This window comes from Pyrus communis, chromosome 9 (assembly GCF_041283825.1).
Source record: "Pyrus communis isolate YQ-2024b chromosome 9, ASM4128382v1, whole genome shotgun sequence".
NCBI classification, from domain to species: domain Eukaryota; kingdom Viridiplantae; phylum Streptophyta; class Magnoliopsida; order Rosales; family Rosaceae; genus Pyrus; species Pyrus communis.
Window position 1 is genome coordinate 23586506 of NC_142573.1, and position 18245 is coordinate 23604750.

The following is an 18245-nucleotide window of genomic DNA, read 5'->3' on the forward strand; positions in this document are numbered from 1 at the left end:
ATCATTTTTTGCGTGCTGAAAGTTAGGGTAGCCCATAAGACCATCTCCAACTAAAGCATTCAGAGGGCCAGAGGGCCAAAAATAGCTTGAAAGTCGTCTCCAACCGAGAGCTAGGCCAAAGGGTTCGTGGGCCCCACGAAACAAAAAAGGGCCAAAGGACCAACAGGCTAGCCCAATATTTATTTATTTTTTTTGTTCTTTTTCATTTGCCTAGCCCACTTTAGGCTTTAGGGTTTAGGATTTCTTTTTGTCCCAACCCACTGTTCTTTTTTTAATCCCAGCCCACTTCTTTTTTATTTTTTATTTTTTTTTAATTTCTAATTTTTTTCCTACACCATTTATCACATATTTTTCACCATTCCATACTATCTTACCTCATTTTATTTCAATTCTTCACATTCCATACTATAGTCATTTGACCCTCGGTTGGAGATGGCTTTTTGTCATAGAGCTATGTTTGGTCTATGACCATCTGACCTCTCGGTTGGAGATGGTAAGAAATATGGTCCTACACTGTTCATTAAAATATTAATATCTTGGAGGGCCAGAGGGCTAAAACGAGCCTTCTGGTCCTCCTTCGGTTGGAGATGGTCTAAGTTCTGAATTTTGGAACACTGGGGTGCAGGCGATGGTTCTCTAGGGGTAAGTTGATCTGGGTCAAAAATTTTCAGGAAGCGTGTTTTGGGATCAGGTGAGGATATTTTGCTTTCATTTTGTTTATAATATGAATTGTGGATGAATCTACTTTGACTAACAACAAAACTATTCTCACAAAAATTAACGCTCGTATCTTGTCTCTTATTCTCCTGGTTGCTAACCGGAGAAGATGGCTTAATTTTTTTTCTCCCATATTCTTATAAAGAAAGAAAAGACAGAGAGTAGGGAAGAAAACTACATACATCACAAAAATTTTGGGAAGAAAAAGAGAGAATAAGAGGAAAAAGATGAATCATTAAATGAATTTTATGTGTTTATTAATTAGTAGAACAAATAATTATGAGAATTTTAAATATAAAAGAGTGATAAATAATTATATTTATAACTTGTCATGTGACAAGTTTTGAGGGGAGTGTAGTGCCACTAGAAAGATCTAGTGGCGAGCTGAGCCCCCACACAAGTTTTTCTCGATGTATAAAGAAGGTGGGGCAATGTAGAGAGAGGAGAAATTGTAGAATGCTAGGAATTGTTGTGATTCTCCCTATATTAGTGTCTTTGTTTATAGTAGACTAAGATGAGAGGATTAACTTGTCCTCCAAGTAAGTACAATCTTATAGTGAGAGAATCGCTAGAATAATGGATAACCTAGAAACCAAATCTATCTAAGATTTACACAATCGCAATTGGATAATATTTATAACGCTCTCCCTTAAGTGTGTAAATTCCCAAGTAAATGTAACATCAAGTTTGGCAAAGTTGAGGAAGTCGACTCGTTGGCATCGATTTAGGAACACGCTAGTCTCAAACATGAAACTTGCATGTGGAAATAAGTCTAAGAAAACCCGGCTATTCTGAAACCCAATATAGGACAAAAATGCATCATCTAAGGAAAATAATGACTTGGATGCAAAGCCAATTTAAATGCCTAGAGGACATTTACAAGGGTATGACCAAATGTGTGCATCGTTAAAATCTAGTAAGATAACAAAAACTCCAAGAAAAAAATGCTCATAATCGTACAGAAAAAGAGTACATTAAGATCAAGCGAATATACGTTGGTATACTCCCCTTAAGTTTGACATAATTCCAAAGAGAACTAAAAATGTTACAACTCAAAAAGTTTACTCATACCAATTCCTTGAACAAGCTTTTGGAAGTAGATTTCGACAGTGACTTAGTGAAAGCTCAGCCAGGTTGTCCTGGTGTTGGGGGACTTTTTTTGCTTATCTTGGTTTGTTTGCGTACCAAGTTTCGGGATTCCTTGAAAGAATAAGCATGTCTTGAAAATATCTCGGTTAGATCAATGTCTTGAAGATAGTGTGATTAGGCAAATAATGGCTTACCTAAGCGAGGCATGGTGTGGAAGCTAGAAGTTTATTAGCTTAGCGTGAGAGAGAACTTGCCCGGTTGCATGGTCATGAATGATGGATAATCTAGGTTTCCTAAAGTTGTATAGATGTTTTTATTGGATGAGAAAATTCAAAGGAACCATTAAAACCCCAGAAGGATGATTTCCCTAAGGATTCAAGATTGTGATGTAATCTGAGTTTTCTCCCTCATTTTTCTCCCTCTGTTCTATTTCTCATTTGAATTGGGTTGATCGTTCCTTTTTATAGGTGTAGGGTATCTTTCCTAGGTTTCTCTAGGAATCCATCGGTTTCTCTGCTTCCTCTCGTTTTGGTTACGTATTCCTCTATCTTTCCCCCAGAGCACTATCTAACCTGGTTAGCTTTCCACATGCAATACTTCTGGCAATGTGCCTCCTTGTTTTCATTCATCGTTCTTTTGTGTGAATTAGGAAAGGAAAAAATCCCTTCTTTCTTCATCAATGGACGCCGTGCACTAGGCTTACACGTGAGCTTAAGGCTTGGGCTTCTGGTTTCTTCCTCTAAAGGAATGGAAATCTTATTTTGTTCTCTCTCAAACTTACCTACATGGGATTCAAGAATTATGGGCATGGACCTTTAGTGTTGTAGCATTATCGCTATGTTATGTTGTAGAACCGTCATGATTCATATCTGAGTTCGGAACTTTGATGGAACTCGAAACTTAGTTCTGGAAGTTTTACGCCTTTTCTAGGGGGTGATTTGCCCCCATTGTACTTCTTATGTTAAGATCATGCCATATTTGTCAGAAAGGTTATGTCGTTGGAATCACTGGCTTCACTGGAATAGTGTTGGACTGAGTTTGCCCAACACTACAGGATCTGAAAGGAAGAAGGGATGTGCAATCAACACATATCCCCCTCAGAAAAACGACATCAATAGTTAGGTCGACCTCTTTGTTTCATGGTAAAGCGATTTAAACATTTCGAAGTAATAAGATATTATAATTAAATAAATAAAGGTATAAAAAATCCTCCATTTTTTGCTTTTCTTAGAAAATCCAGCATTCCGACAAAATTCTTCTTCACATCGTATGGAGTTGGGGCTCGTGATTCTTTAATCAATCATAAAGTAATTGTGACTGTTGTCCTTGTTTTTGTTTTCGCTCGTGGATAGAACTTTTACTATCAAATCAACTATGAACTGGCCCAGAAAGATTTTCTTTTAATGCTTAAGATGTCCTTAACATATCCCCAGAATGACCATTCCTTGAAATATGCCATCTTGATCTTCAAAATACTGAAAACGTCCAGAAACGTCAATCTTGGAAAGCTGCATGCTGGGCCTTCTTTTCTTATCCACAGTCAAACAGTTTTTAATTAAATTATGAAATTTTGATATAATTATCTTGAAAGACTCATCAATCCATTCCAATTGAAATTACTCCAAAATTTCTTCATTTGATTACTTTTTGCCAAAAGTAGATTTCCATGTCGATGAGGGATTTGGATGGGGGAATATGAAATCACTTTCAATGAAAGCACCATTTGTTGGAATCAATTTCGTGCATATCCATGGGCGGAGGCAAAATCCATTCAAACTAGTCCATGATCTTCAATGAGAGAATGGGGTGTTGGAAATTATATATTGTAATATATAATTTTAATAATTGAATGAAAAATAGTGTTAACCATATTTCTTAGTAAAGTTATGTTATTTAGGTGCTTCCCTTGTCAAATGATGTATACTTAAAGATGAAAAGTTACATCTCTTTAACAAGAAGTACTTGAGTTCTATATAAACTCATGAAACCATTATCATTAATATAGAAAATTATAGTTAATTTTTTCTCTTGAAAAATAGGGTTTCCCCACTTTGTTTCCCTTGTTCTTCGTTTGTCAAATTTCGAGTCGTGTCTTGAGAGTACAGAATATATAAAGTTTGTTAAAGTCTGAAGATTAAAGTGTTTTGACTTCAGATTATTGATTGTTAAATCCTGGGAGATGGACGCCTACTAAACTACAAGCACAAAAGTAGGGGCGAAATTCTGTCTTTAGGACATTATATATTGTAATATATAATTTTAATAATTGAATGAAAAATAGTGTTAACCATATTTCTTCGAAAAGTTATGTTATTTAGGTGTCTTCCCTTGTCAAATGATGTATACTTAGAGATGAAAAGTTACATCTCTTTAACAAGAAGTAATTGAGTTCTATATAAACTCATGAAACCATTATCTAATATATAAAAAATTATAGTTAATTTTTTTCTCTTGAGAAATAGGGTTTCCCCACTCTGTTTCTCTTGTTCTTCGTTTGTCAAATTCCGAGTCGTGTCTTGAGAGTACGGAATATATAAAGTTCATTAGAGTTTGAAGATTGAAGTGTTTTGACTTTGGATTATAAATTGTTAAATCCTGGGAGATGGATGCCTACTAAACTACAAGCACAAAAGTAGGGGCGAAATTCTATCTTTAAGACATTGCATTTATACAAGCCTCAATCTCCAAGTTTGTCAGGTTTTCCAACTTTTTCTCTAGTTGTTTATATTAATCTTATACATAATTGATGTTGTGAATTATTGATGATTATTATCGTTGAAATTCTTTTGTTATTTTTATATTTTCTAATGTTGCTCCAACAATATAAAGATGGAAACTTTTTCTCTTGCATTGTTAGAGAATATGAGTCTAATTAATAGAAGTTAAAGTCAATAAGATTGAATGTAGCTCTAAATACTAAGAAGAATAAACTCTAATCTTTCAAGAAAGATTTGTGGGGCGGAGTTTTATATGCATATTGATATATATTAGTAGAATTATATCTGTATGTTGTCATACTAGTGTTAGTTGCATCATACGTTTTTGAACTTCTAATTTATATATACTAGAAGCCGTCTTTCACTTTTCATGACAGTTATTTGTGTGTTTTCATTGTTTGCATATGTATGTTATGGCATACATGAGTATATGTATATCTCTTGGTCCTGGTTATTGTCAATATAAAATGAATATGCCATGCGTATGAGATTAATAAATAAAATAAAAAATAAAAAAATAAAATATATATCTGCATTTGATAGTGAAAGGGTATGATGTTTTTGTCCAGTTCCCACCACATTAAAATTTGAATTTCTCATATGAAATGATGGCCAGAGTGTTCTTTAGGGAGAAATTAACAAAAGAATGAGTATTTGTTGATGAGTCTGGCGTCAGATCATAATGCACTTGTTGTATATTCAGTATACAAAATAGAGAAAGATCAAGTGCCAATGAAGGGACTGGTGGTGAATTGAAGAAACATTGGAATTGATACAATGATCAGTATGCAAACTAGTGGTGCTGTTTAGGGTAAAATGAAGTTACAAATTTTCGGAAAACTATTTTTCCTTGTGTCAGTTATATGCTTGTTGTGTTTTGCCGTCTGCCGTATCTCTAGAGATGACATCCTTTCATACCCAAAATGAATAAAGGGAAAGGGCTACCCTCTTTGCTAAACGTTGGAAGGGCATCATGACTTCCACCACCGTAGTTAAAATAAGAATGTTATGAGGCAATTTGGATATAGGTTTTCTTTCAGATTTTGCAATCTGAAAGTTACAACTCTATATGAATGGGTGTAAATCATGATAAGTGTCAATGGAAATCAATTACATGGTATTTGTTCCAACCAATTGGTTAAGACTGACGATAGCATGAACGATGATTTTTCCCAGATATATTCATGAAACAAATGCAGAGTAATTCGATGTTTGGTTATGTATTTCCTAAAGAAATATTAGTGGATTAAAATGATATGCCTTGTGAACTTTAGTGTTGGATTTGAATGCAACCATGTTTTAAGGATTTCCTTTTATTACTACCAAAAGATGTCTATCCTCTTTTACCGAATTGTGTCTTTGGGGTAGTTGAGACGATGCACTACTTGGCATCATTTGATGAAAAGGCATTGGAATTTGGTTTAGAAGATAGACATACAAAAAGGCCATGATTGAGAGAAGATTAAGTCTTGAAATTATTTAAACGAGGAACAACATCAGTGTTTGGATAGTCTGCGTGTGGACCTCAATAAAAGTGCACATACTTTCATGGTGCTCTAAAGAAGTGTGCATTTCCGAGAAGAGGGAAATGTCATGGCAACCAATAAGTTAAAGTGTGGGGGGTTTTTCGTAAAAGGAATGATGAGACACTGAAAAAGAGGCTTATTGAGTAAGCATGCACAATTGAATTAGACAAGGTCATGCTTATTAAGTAAGCATATGAAACTGAATGTACATAGCCATTGGGTTCCGTTATTCATAGCTCAGAGCATCCACATGTACTAGATGAATTCAATGATGCTAACTAATTGAATTTTTTACAATATGAAGTCAAAGTACATAAATGGAAATATATGCGGTTACATAAGGAAATCAATCCTCAATTAGAGGTGTACTGGATACGAAGCATATTGACTTCATATATTGTGATGGTTTGTCGAATAGTATAAAGTAGAATGTCTAAATTGAAAAGAGTAATTTTAGATAAAAGAGATAATAAGCAATATATTTTATGATAAACAATTTTTAAGGTATGAAGAGGTTAGAGACCTTCTTACAAATACCTTAAATGTGGAGGAGTATGCCCAAGTGATAGCAAATTACTTACTTAAGTCCCAACATGTACAGTTGAGGACTTGACATAGTAAACAAACTATTATTGTATGAAATATAATCATAAGATGGATTGTGTACACCGTTAAAGATAGTCAACTTAAGTGGTACCAATTATTAAAGGTTTGACTTGAAACTAAGTTGATCATCGAGGGGAATAAGGCTAAAGCCAACATAATTAATGAATTAGCTGGCCGGAAACCCAACTTTGTTGATTGGAGATCCCATGGTCTAAGTTCAATATGCAAACTGGTTGGGCATGATTCAAAGAAGTTAACACACTATATACCTCATTCCTATGGTGGAAGAAGTGTGTTGTCTACAAAAGTTTTAGGGTGTATATTTATATTTAATGACAGTGATATATTAAAAATAAGAGGAATAAAGTAGACTATTCTTAATCAGTGGTCCCCTATGTGAGAGTAGAAGTGGATCACTTATATGAGTATGAGATGGCTAAATTCTCTAAAGCTCTCATGAATCCGAGAATTGTTCAAAACCAAAATGAACACAACCGTATGAACCATAATATATTAGGATTAATGATGTGTGTTGCTTATTATCTCAGTTTACTGCTGCGGTGAATAGTTTAAAATCTTCCACATCCATTGCGTTACCAAGTAAACCCGATTAGTATTCACTAGGGTAGGGTCAAGTCCAAATGACACATCTCTCGATGCATCTCTTGTCCGCATGTATTCTCAAATTCTTCCTCATTGTTCATTCATGTGGGGAATTGTTGGAAATTATATATTATAATATAAAATATTGTAATATATAATTTTAATAATTGAATGAAAAATAGTGTTTACCATATTAATTTGTTAGAAAAGTTATGTTATTTAGGTGCATTCCTTATATATGAAAAGTTACATCTCTTTAACAAGAAGTACTTGGGTTCTATATAAACTCATGAAACCATTATCATTAATATAGAAAATTAGAGTTAATTTTTACTCTTGAGAAATAGGGTTTCCCCACTTTGTTTCTCTTGTTCTTTGTTTGTCAATTTTCGAGTCGAATATTTAGAGTACGAAATATATAAAGTTTGCCATAGTCCGAAGATTGAAGTGCGTCGACTTCAAATTATAAATTGTTAAATCCTGATAAATGGACGCCTATTGAACTACAAGCACAAGAGTAGGGGCGAAATTCTGTCTTTAGGACATTGCATTTGTACAAGCTTCAATGTCCAAGTTTGTTAGTTTTACTTTCTCTCTAGTTGTTTATATTAATCTTATACATGATTAATGTTGTGAGTTACTTTATGATGATGATTATTATTATTATTTAAATTTATATTGTTATTTTCATATTTTCTAATATTCCTCTAACATGGGGTTGATTGGGGTGTGGTTGAATCTGAAAATGACAGGCTGCATGTATCTTCGAGGAGTTGAATCAAACCATGGGTGTAGTTTTATGAAAGAATAGTGTGAGCCATCCTTCACGAATAACGTATGGCAGAGCGTTGGGAAATGAGTTCTCCATTGACATGTCTACGTGGTGGCATGAGGACCTCTATTAGGGATAAAGAGAATGAATGTATTGCAGTTTCATAGAGGAAAATATGCGAACATAGGTGGATATCTATGGTAGTCTTGTAGAGAATGAAGTGATTGTCCCAAAGAGGGATAGATCAGAGAAAAGAGATTGAATGTAGAGAATGAAGTGATTGTCCCAGAGAGGGATAGATCAGAGAAAAGAGATTGAAGTCCACTAATAAATAACCAGGCTAGTGTATTTATAGGGATTGTAAGAGTTCTTGTAGGTAAAGTAATCTTCATCAAATTGGGAGACTATGTAGGAGGAAATTAGGGTAAGATACCCAATCTTCCTAGAATGATTATATTGCCTAATTCTTAAGATATCCTAATTTATCTTTCGCTAGGGTTTCCTTTAATTGGTAGACAAGTAATATCCTTAATAGGTCTAAGCCTATATCCTACCAGACTACGTTCCATGGGTTTCATGCATTCTAATCATTCTCTCCACGTGTCATAGGCCCAGAAAATCATGGTCCCACATATCTCAAGATATAAAGGTAGGCTTGTTGCTCAAAGGTTCTCCCAAGGGTATATCATTGATTATCTAGATACATGCAGTCCTCTTCCAAGAGTATACATTGATTATCTAGGTACATTCAGTCCTCTTGTAAGACATACCACTATTAGGATTATGTTAGCTTTAGTTGCCATTAATCATTGGGATCTTAGATAGATATCAAAAATGCATTCCTACATGGAGAAATTTAAGAAAAGGTTTATATGAAGCAACCTCAAGGCTTTGTTGATGCTTCTCATGTACAAGTTGATTAAGTCATTATATGGTTTAAAACAAGCCCCAGGGGCTTGGAACTCCAAGTTTACCTATTACTTGGCAACTTTGGGTTTTCATTCTTCAACCTCATATACAAGTTTGTTTGAAAAAAAGGATGGTTCTGATATGATCATACTTCTATTATATGTGGATGATATCATCCTTACTAGATCTAATTCATCCAAAGTACAGAGAGTGATACAAGAGCTATCTAAAGTGTTTGATTTAAAGGACATGGGAAATCTTATATATTTCCTAGACTTATCGATTACATATAAAGACAATGGTGACATTTTTGTTAAGCAATCCAAGTATATCAAGGATCAAGAAGTACCAAAGAGCGACCGTTTTTGCTACCTAGGATCTATCTTGCAAAATAGCGGAGAGTTGGATGGAGACCTCAACCATAGAATACAAGATGAATGAATGAAATGAAAGAGTGCATCTAGCTTGTTGTGTGACTATCGTGTGCCATTGAAACTTAAGGAAATTTTTTATAGGATGACAATAAGGTCAACAATGTTTTATGGCATGGAATGTTAGGCGGCGAAGCATCATCATGTATATAAAATGTGTGTAGCGGAGATAAGAATGCTTCATTGGATGTGTGGGCACACGAGAAAGGATAAGATTATGAATGAGGATATCTGAGGTAAAGAAGGAGTAGCCTAAGATTAAGAATGAGGATATATGAGGTAAAGAATAAGTACCCAAAATTGAAGGAAAGATAAGAGAAAATTGGTTATAGTGGTTTGAACATGTGAAACAAAGGTCTACTGACGCTCCGGTAAGAAGTTGCGATTACGGGATAGAGGTTCAGGGCTAAAAGGGTAGAGGAAGACCTATGAAGACTTTGGAAGAGACTTTAAGAAAAAACTTAGAGTACTTGGATCTAACGGAAGACATGTGGTCTAGGATTCATATAGCCAACCCCACTCGGTGGGGAAAAGGCTTTGTTGTTGTTGTTGTAATCCAAGTATATCAAGGATTTGATTCACAAGGCAAGGATGGATTCATGTAAACCTGCATCAACACCTTGTAAACTTCACAACCAAATGCTTCATTCAGAAGAAACATTGTTGACATTTCCAACTTTGTATGAGAGCATAGTTGGTTCATTGCTGTATTTGACCTTAATTAGGCCAGATATTGCATTTGTAGTAAATTCAGTATGTCAGTTCTTGACATCACCAATTGAAATTCACTTTGAAGTTGTCAAAAGAATTCTCATGTACCTTCAAGGAATATTTCATAATGGCATTGTTTATTATGCAGATATAATTACCAATCTTACTGCATTCTCAGGTTCTGATTAGGCTGTTGATCTCAATACTAGAAGGTCAGTGACAGGTTTGTAGTTTTTCTGGGAAATAATCTTATTTCATTGCAATCTAGGAAGCAAAACAGTATCAAGGAGTTCCACTGAGGCTGAATACAAGGCTTTAGCTCACATTGTTGCTGACATAACTTGGGCTATTCTAAAAGAATTGTATGTTGTTCTGTCCAATTCACCAATAATTCACTGTCACAACATGCTTGTTATAGTTTTGCATGAAAAATCTAGTTTTGCATTCAAGAATCAAACATTTTGTCACAGATTATCTCACTTTGTGGGAGAAAAAGTTCAACAAGGAGATTTGGAAGTTATCTACATTCCAACAAATGATCAAACTGCTAATGTGTTAACCAAGGGTCTTCACAGTCCGTGCTTTGTTAGGCATTGTTAAAATTTCAAGCTTGGGAACCCCAGCTGAGATTGAGGGGGGTGTTGAACAGAGTTGACTAGTACCACATCATTAGAAGTCTGTTAGAATTGCCACATCTCAAAAGTCTGTTAAGATGGTTAAAGGTTGTTAAAAAGAGACTGTTAGGTGGTTTACGAGCTAATAAACTAGTCTTCTATATATAACATGTATTGAGTCAGTTTGTAAACACGTGATTGAAATAAGCAAAGATCAAATTCTAATTTATCTGTCTCTTTCTATAGCTTTTATGTTCATCATTGTTCAATTTGTTCTTTCATTTCTGCATATCTGATATTTGTTATCAGCTAGAACTGTCCAACAGTTTAAACAACTTTATAAAATAAAATAAAAAGAAGACAAGATTTAAGGTCATCTCTGTGTTTACATATACTACATATATATGCTTCTACAACCTTCATATGCAGCACCACATAATATATGCTACAGGATCACTTGAGGATGTTTGTCATAGAATTAACTTAAAACTCGCCGTACGGCCTGTAAAATTCGATGAAGAAGATCTCCATCGGTCAAGGTTTAACTGGATCCAAGTTCTAAGTAAAATATTGTAGACGAAAAGGTATTAGACGAACCATAATTAAGGGAAATCCAAATAACTAAATGTCTTAAAATGGTGTGAATATTTATTGCTCAAAGTCCATTATTTTTGTTCCATACACAAATAACTTCATAATAAGGAAGGAAATACAGAAAGGATCAGCTTCGAATATCTATGTAATGGACGATAACTATGATCGGATTTCTTCAGTACTTCTTGAGGAAACTTTTGAACCAGTGTGCTGAGAGTTTGGGGTACCTTTTTTGGTTGTCGTTGTAATCCACATAATTGATCCCAAACCGAACAGTGTATCCCGAACTCCATTCAAAATTATCCAACAACGACCATGCAAAGTATCCCTTCACATTGACACCATCCCTACTTAAAATGGAAGAAAAAATTAAAATGCATTGAAGGCGTCAATATAGTTTTTTTATTTTTATTTTTTTTTTCCCGAAACAAAGTTTATAGTTAAACTTAATATTAGTTAGTTAAAAAGAACTTACTTGATTGCTCTGTGAAGGTAATATATGTGGTGATAGTAGTAATGAACTCGTTGGGTGTCATTAAGGGCTTCTACAAGTGATAATTTGGGATCATTGAACTCATCAACACCTACAATATGTATGTAGTTTCAAATATAGGTTTTATAGAACTTCATTGTATTTCACCATGTACAATCGAAACATTGGTTATGCAATCGATTAGGCTTAAAAAAATCATTACCATTCTCAGTAATGTAAATGAGTGGATCATGATACTTCTCCTTCGTGTAGACTAAAAGGTCTCGAATTCCTCTTGGATAAACATATAGCCAATCTGAAGCAGCCTGTAACTCATTTGATGATAATTGAACTTATTACGTAGAGAAAAATTGATGTTAAAATCACAAAGAGTTCAAGCTAACAATCTGATGTTACCTTTGGACCGATGGGGACTCCACTTTTCTCAGCTGTACAATGTATATGGTTAATTATCAGAGTGTAATTATTCCAATTAAGTGAATTAAATTGCTAGAAAGTTTTTTAATTTGTACTCACGGGATTGATTAGAGCGAGCATCTGTTAAATAGCTTGCATTTACAGAATTGTTTGAAGGTGCATAACTTGCATAGTAAGCGGTATAGTAATTTATTCCAAGAAAATCAAATGACCCCTTTAGCAACTTGGATTGTTCTTTCGTAAACTTTGGTAATCGGCTTCCAACAAGAGACCGCATGCTGTGTGGATAGTCGCCACTCGTCAGTGGTTCCATAAACCTGCAGAAACATGGAAATTGCAAGCATGAACTTGTTGTCTAATGAATAATACATTCGAAAATGAACATTTAATTGAGTTAATCGATATACATACCATCCAAACATAAAATCCAATGATCTTAACGCAGCGTTTTTATCGTGCTCTGCCTCAGAAACCGGAACAAACCAATGTGACACCAATGTTATTGATATCATGCCTTTCTGAGATGCCTGTACATGTTCATGAAGATTTGATTGAACAACAAAAAGGTACAGTATTTGTCTATCTAAGTAATAAATTACTTGATCTTGTATTATCACGTAGTATTAGTGAATCATATCAAAATTTTCAATTACAACCAAATATTCTGACAAAAAAATAATACCTGATATTTATCCTTGTATACTTTTACAGCAGCTGCATGAGCAAGGAGTTGGTGGTGTGCCACCAAGTATGGTTCAGTAGACGAATTTCCGCCAGTGCAATTTAGCTGCTGTGAAGCAGAACATCGTCCTGGTGCGAAAGATCCATCAACATAACCCGATTTACTATAAGTCCATGGCTCATTCAACGTGATCCAATGTTTTACTCGGTCGCCAAATTCATCGTAGCAAAGTTCTGCATAGTCTTGAAAATGTTTGCTGCGATTTGGAAAATTGAAATTAATGGCATGCTGATTTTGAAGTCCATATGACTCATATTAGTTTTTCATTTAATTAAAGACAGAGATTATTTGTGGAGGTTAAAAGTCGTTCACTCACACAATCTTAGGGCTTAAGAAACCGCCATATTCGTCTTCTAAAGTTTGAGGAAGATCCCAATGGAAAAGTGTCACAAATGGCTTTATACCTAGAGTGTGACATGTAAAAGCAGAAAATAAGTGCAAAATTGTTTATGAATATGTTCTGTAATAATTTCCTATATTCAATAAATGAAATACCATATTTTTTTTTAAATAAAAAAAAAGTTCAGAAAATAAATGAGATTATGCAAATGTATCACCATTGCGTAGAAGTTCATTGATGAGATTGTTGTAGTATTTGATTCCTTCCTTGTTAATACCCCCACTGAGCTTTCCATCTATGATAAGAGCAAATAAACGTTACATTATATATATATATATATATATATATATATATATATAAATATAAATATATGTATGTATGTATTTTTGGTTATATTGTACAGTGGATGTGAAATACAAACTTACTTGGTAACAATCTGGACCATGAAATAGAGAATCTATAAGCATCCAACCTCATATTCTTCATAATTCCCACATCTTCCTGTATATAACACAAATCATTTTATCACCTATGTCTTGTGTTTGTTAATGCCCCATAATTTTGTCTAACCTATGATGTTATTGAAAGATAAAGTCTTACTCTCCTAAGGTCTATATTTTGAGGACATGTGAGGACTAAATGAATATTAGTCACAAGATTATATTAGTTTAGAGCCAAAGCTTCTTAAAATATTTCACAACTTAATAAATAAAAATAAGAAATGTGTTTTTTAATGGTTCATAAATTTTAAGTTGGTTTTGTGGCTAATATGCATTTGGTTCTCATGGATCCTCAAAATGGAAACAGAACAGTTGAAAGATAATATATTAATTAATCGGACCCTTGAAACTACAAATTGTCTATGAGAATAAAGTTAATGTGATTTTTACCTTATAACAGTGATATTCGTCGTTAGCAACATCTCCATTGCTACCATCTTTGATCTTTTCTGCATATGATCATAGAAGGTTTTGATTTTTAATTTAGAGCATAATGATGACCACATAAATCCTTATATACAAGTATACGTACACCGACCAGTCTCCCGCCTTCACACTAATTAGTATTGATAAAAAATTACTGCAGAACACCGAATCCGACAACTTTGAATATTCTGAATTTGAAAATAAAATTTGACCGAATTTTTTTGGATTGAAAACTGCAAACCTTGTTCTCAATATGATTCGATTGGTTGGAAAATCATCCATACGAATGTATTCTCTCTCCGTTATATCTCTAAATCACACCACATGCAAATTGTACTCACGTGGTTTAGGAAATGTAAATATTCTGTTCATACTTTTCAATTAAAAACTCACCGAAGGAATCTAGGGATGACAATTCTAAATGTTAAACCCAATAATCGTGGATAACTGTCCGAATGGATTGGATTTGGATATGAAAATTCGGGTATGGTATGGATATGGGGAAAAACCGTGAACTTTATTCGGTTATAGTTTTGGATATGGTTATAGGGATCCGCAATCCGTATTTGTCCCCGAATCCAACCCATATATATATATATATATTTTTTTTTTTTCTTTTTTTGATATATAATATAATTTGATTCAATTTACCAAACTCTCCCTATACTAATTTGTTATGTATGCATCAAACCTTATACTATCTTTATTATGCACCAAATATCATGCATGAGGCATACCAACAACCTCATCAATTCAATACTCTTATTGTTATACTCAACCAAATTAATTCATTGAATTATTTTATATATCAATTATCAAATATTACAAGTTTATTAGATTCATTTCTTTTCAAGAGTCTCATTGTCAAGAAATTGGTGTATGTTATTATGAACAACTATGACATCATACCGATGACACCTGGATTAATATATAAACAAAACTGACACAATTGCTAATTTAATAATCTATAATATAGCTGCATACTTGTACGTATATAGACCTTACATGTACTAGAATCTGCTATAAAATATTCTTTTTTTTTTTTTTACTAAAAAAAAAAAAAGAATAAAACAAATAGTTAAGTAATAACTAAAAAAATACTAAAAATATTAGATACACATAATAAAAGTTTAATTAAAAATAAAAAGAATGAATTCACTAATATATACTCCTTTGAAATGATTCTAAGTTCAATCTGCATATGTTAACTAGCTAATTATTTGACTAGACATACACACCTGGATATTTGTGGGTGTAGGTGTCCCATATGCTTGGTTCTCTACCATCTTGTCTTGCAGCACCTTCATACTAGAGAAAAAAAAAACACACACACACACACACACACATACAAGAGTAGAAACCAATATTAATATTTAATTTCAACATTAATGCATGATGCTTGGTCTGACATTGAAAGAAAAGCCTAATCAACTAACCAAAACTCAAAAAAGGGTAATTAATTACTAAGCCTTTGCAGAATGATTGGAGAGTTTTTTCCATCAGTGCACTTATAATCAAGGTGTAACATTACGTATCATAATATAAATAGAGGGATACTGAAAAATGTATTCTCTCTTTACTTATACTATGACATATGGTGTAGTAGGTTTTCTTTCGAATGTATTCTCTCTTCACTTATACTATGACATATGGTGTAGTAGGTTTTCTTCCAAATATATTAAAAAATCTGTTGAAGGACTGACCTGATAAGAGGATGAAGCAGTGCCAAATATAAACCCTGCTGGAAAACTGCTCCTATTGAGGAAAGCAGTGTCATAAACACTGGGTGTAATCGCAGCGTTACTACTTGTCAATGCAAGGCCAACTAGTAGTAGCAGCACGCATGACAGAGAAGACCCTAATCGCAGCGACATAACTTGCTCTCGTAAGTTTTGGTGATTGCTCTCGTAAGTTTTGGTGATTTAGATACGTTGGCTCTTCATGGCTTGGTGTTCATATATATAGAGCCGATAGGAGGAAGTACTAAGACTAGTCTTTGATTGGATAAGATAAGACACCTTCGCAATATGTTTCCAAGAAGCCGCGAAGTGAAGAAGACATCTTTGACATACATTCAACGGTCAATTAATCGCGTATTATAACTTAAAGCTCAAATATTGGGCAAACGAATGTATAATTAGGTTGGTTAATACATATGTACATGTAGAGAAATGCCTTGATATACGTATACAACATAATATGTTTTTTCTTGTCAATCTGTAAATTTAGATAATTGGTTAATAATTTTAATTAAAACGAAGAGAAATTACAGAGAGTCAAATTATAAGACTATTTTGGGGAGAGACAATTTTTTTATTTATTTAACAAACTAATCCATATAGCACATGATGTCATAGTTGTTTTTCAAATTACCTTTATATTTACAATTTTACCCCTCTTTGTTTGGAAGATAAGGGTTAGTTTGGATGTACTTTTAAAATTTCTAAAAGCGCTTTTGATTAAATTGATTTTGAGTTTCAAAAGCTCTTTAAGTGCTTTTTGGAAGAAGCACCAAATATGTGATTCTTTCAGGAATCACTTAAAGTATTTTTTCAGGATCCACTTGGATTTTTACTAAGGATTGATATCAAAAATATTTTCACCAAAAACGCTTTCAGTCATTTTGAAAACACATTCAAATGAGGCATCTCTTAATTTCTCTCTCTCCTCCTTTTTTCTTAAGTACTTCTCTCTCCTCCTCCTCCTCCTCCTTTGTCGTTCTCTCTCCTCGTACTCCTCTTTATCCGCCACTTTTTCTTTGTACTGTTCCCTAGATTTATGAGTTTTTTTTCCCTCTTTTATGATAACGATTTGGAATTTTTTTTGTTTTTTTATGGAAAAATTGGTATTAGGCACTTAGTTACTAATGTTCACTGACTGAGACCTTCTTACCTGACACACCCCGACCTAGATCGGAGCGTGCTGGCCGTCACACGAAGGTGACGTAGCCATGTGCACGTGCGGAAGCTAATAAAGTAATAATAAAAAGGTATGAATAATTAAAAACTAGCATACAAAGTACTAACAAGTGCTAGCGTAAGTGAAAGACAATTTCAGAGCAGGTCTACAGCAGTCCAAAAGAAAGTTGCGACATAAGTACACCCAAAGGTGACCCTACGCTGGTGAGTATCTGTCAGAAAAGCCGGGAGAATCCTCTGGGAATACCACCGAAACTGCTAATCAACTAGAACCTGGAGGGGCGCAAAACAAAAGCGTGAGTGGGCAAAAACAAAGCTCTTTGAAAACCATTTAGCAAAATACATTCTAACCCCTCATCGTAAAACCTGTATACTTCCCAGAAAAATAAACATATATACGTATGTATAAATATGCCAAACATGCTCAAGGGTATGCCAATCATGCTCCAGAATATGCCATGTCGGAACCTCATAATGAATGCAAGTGCCCAGGTATAAATCACATCAATAGCACAACATCTGGCAGCCGGAGTCACCTAACGTGACCTGTACGGCTGCATATAGAGCTCAAATCTCAAACTCACTAACTGAACCTGCCCACGAGTCGGAACCACCTAAAGTGGTCTGTACGACAGGCCTGGGTGTAATATATATATACGCTCTAGTGCTACGATCACGTGAAGACTGTGCGAATAATCGCGGGTCACCTACGAGTCGGAACCACCTAATGTGGTCTGTACGACAGGCCTATGCACCTAACTTGGATCCAAGCTGAGCGTGTGGTGCGGGAGGTGAACATCACGTGAAGGACTGTGCCCTACTCTGGGCGGGAGCACTAACACCGGGGGTGCAGGTTATGAGCTCTCTAAGCATCTCTAACCACTACTGAAATATAAACGTGAATAACACTTACCTGGCACTTACCTGTACGTCCACAGCACCAATATGCATATATAAATGTATGCCACTACTAATGCATGTGATGATGCATAAACAATAACCATATGGTGCATGGCATAACATACAAAACCCTTTTTAATCAATTTCTGGGAATATAATTGTATATAGGTATATACGGAAAACAAAAGCCCACTCACTGGTATGTAGAAGGGTCGTAGCC

General features: G+C 34.4%; 1 protein-coding gene across 2 annotated transcripts; it reads right to left on the reverse strand.

Annotated features, from left to right (window-relative positions):
* Window positions 1-11317: 11317 nt before the first annotated feature.
* On the reverse strand, window positions 11318-16140 carry LOC137739930 (beta-glucosidase 12). Of its 2 annotated transcripts, none has more exons than XM_068479684.2 (13): window positions 15911-16140; window positions 15446-15515; window positions 14172-14230; window positions 13707-13782; window positions 13499-13576; window positions 13258-13345; window positions 12882-13137; window positions 12611-12726; window positions 12299-12516; window positions 12179-12210; window positions 11985-12087; window positions 11765-11873; window positions 11318-11636 (listed from the first exon to the last, which is right to left on the reverse strand). In XM_068479684.2, the coding sequence occupies exons 1-13, from the start codon at window positions 16079-16081 to the stop codon at window positions 11465-11467; spliced, it is 1548 nt and encodes a 515-aa protein (XP_068335785.2). In that variant the 5' UTR covers window positions 16082-16140; the 3' UTR covers window positions 11318-11464. The 2 variants fall into 2 exon arrangements, with proteins under 2 accessions (XP_068335785.2, XP_068335784.2); XM_068479683.2 differs by having other exon boundaries at window positions 11318-11639.
* Between the last annotated feature and the right edge of the window lie 2105 nt (window positions 16141-18245).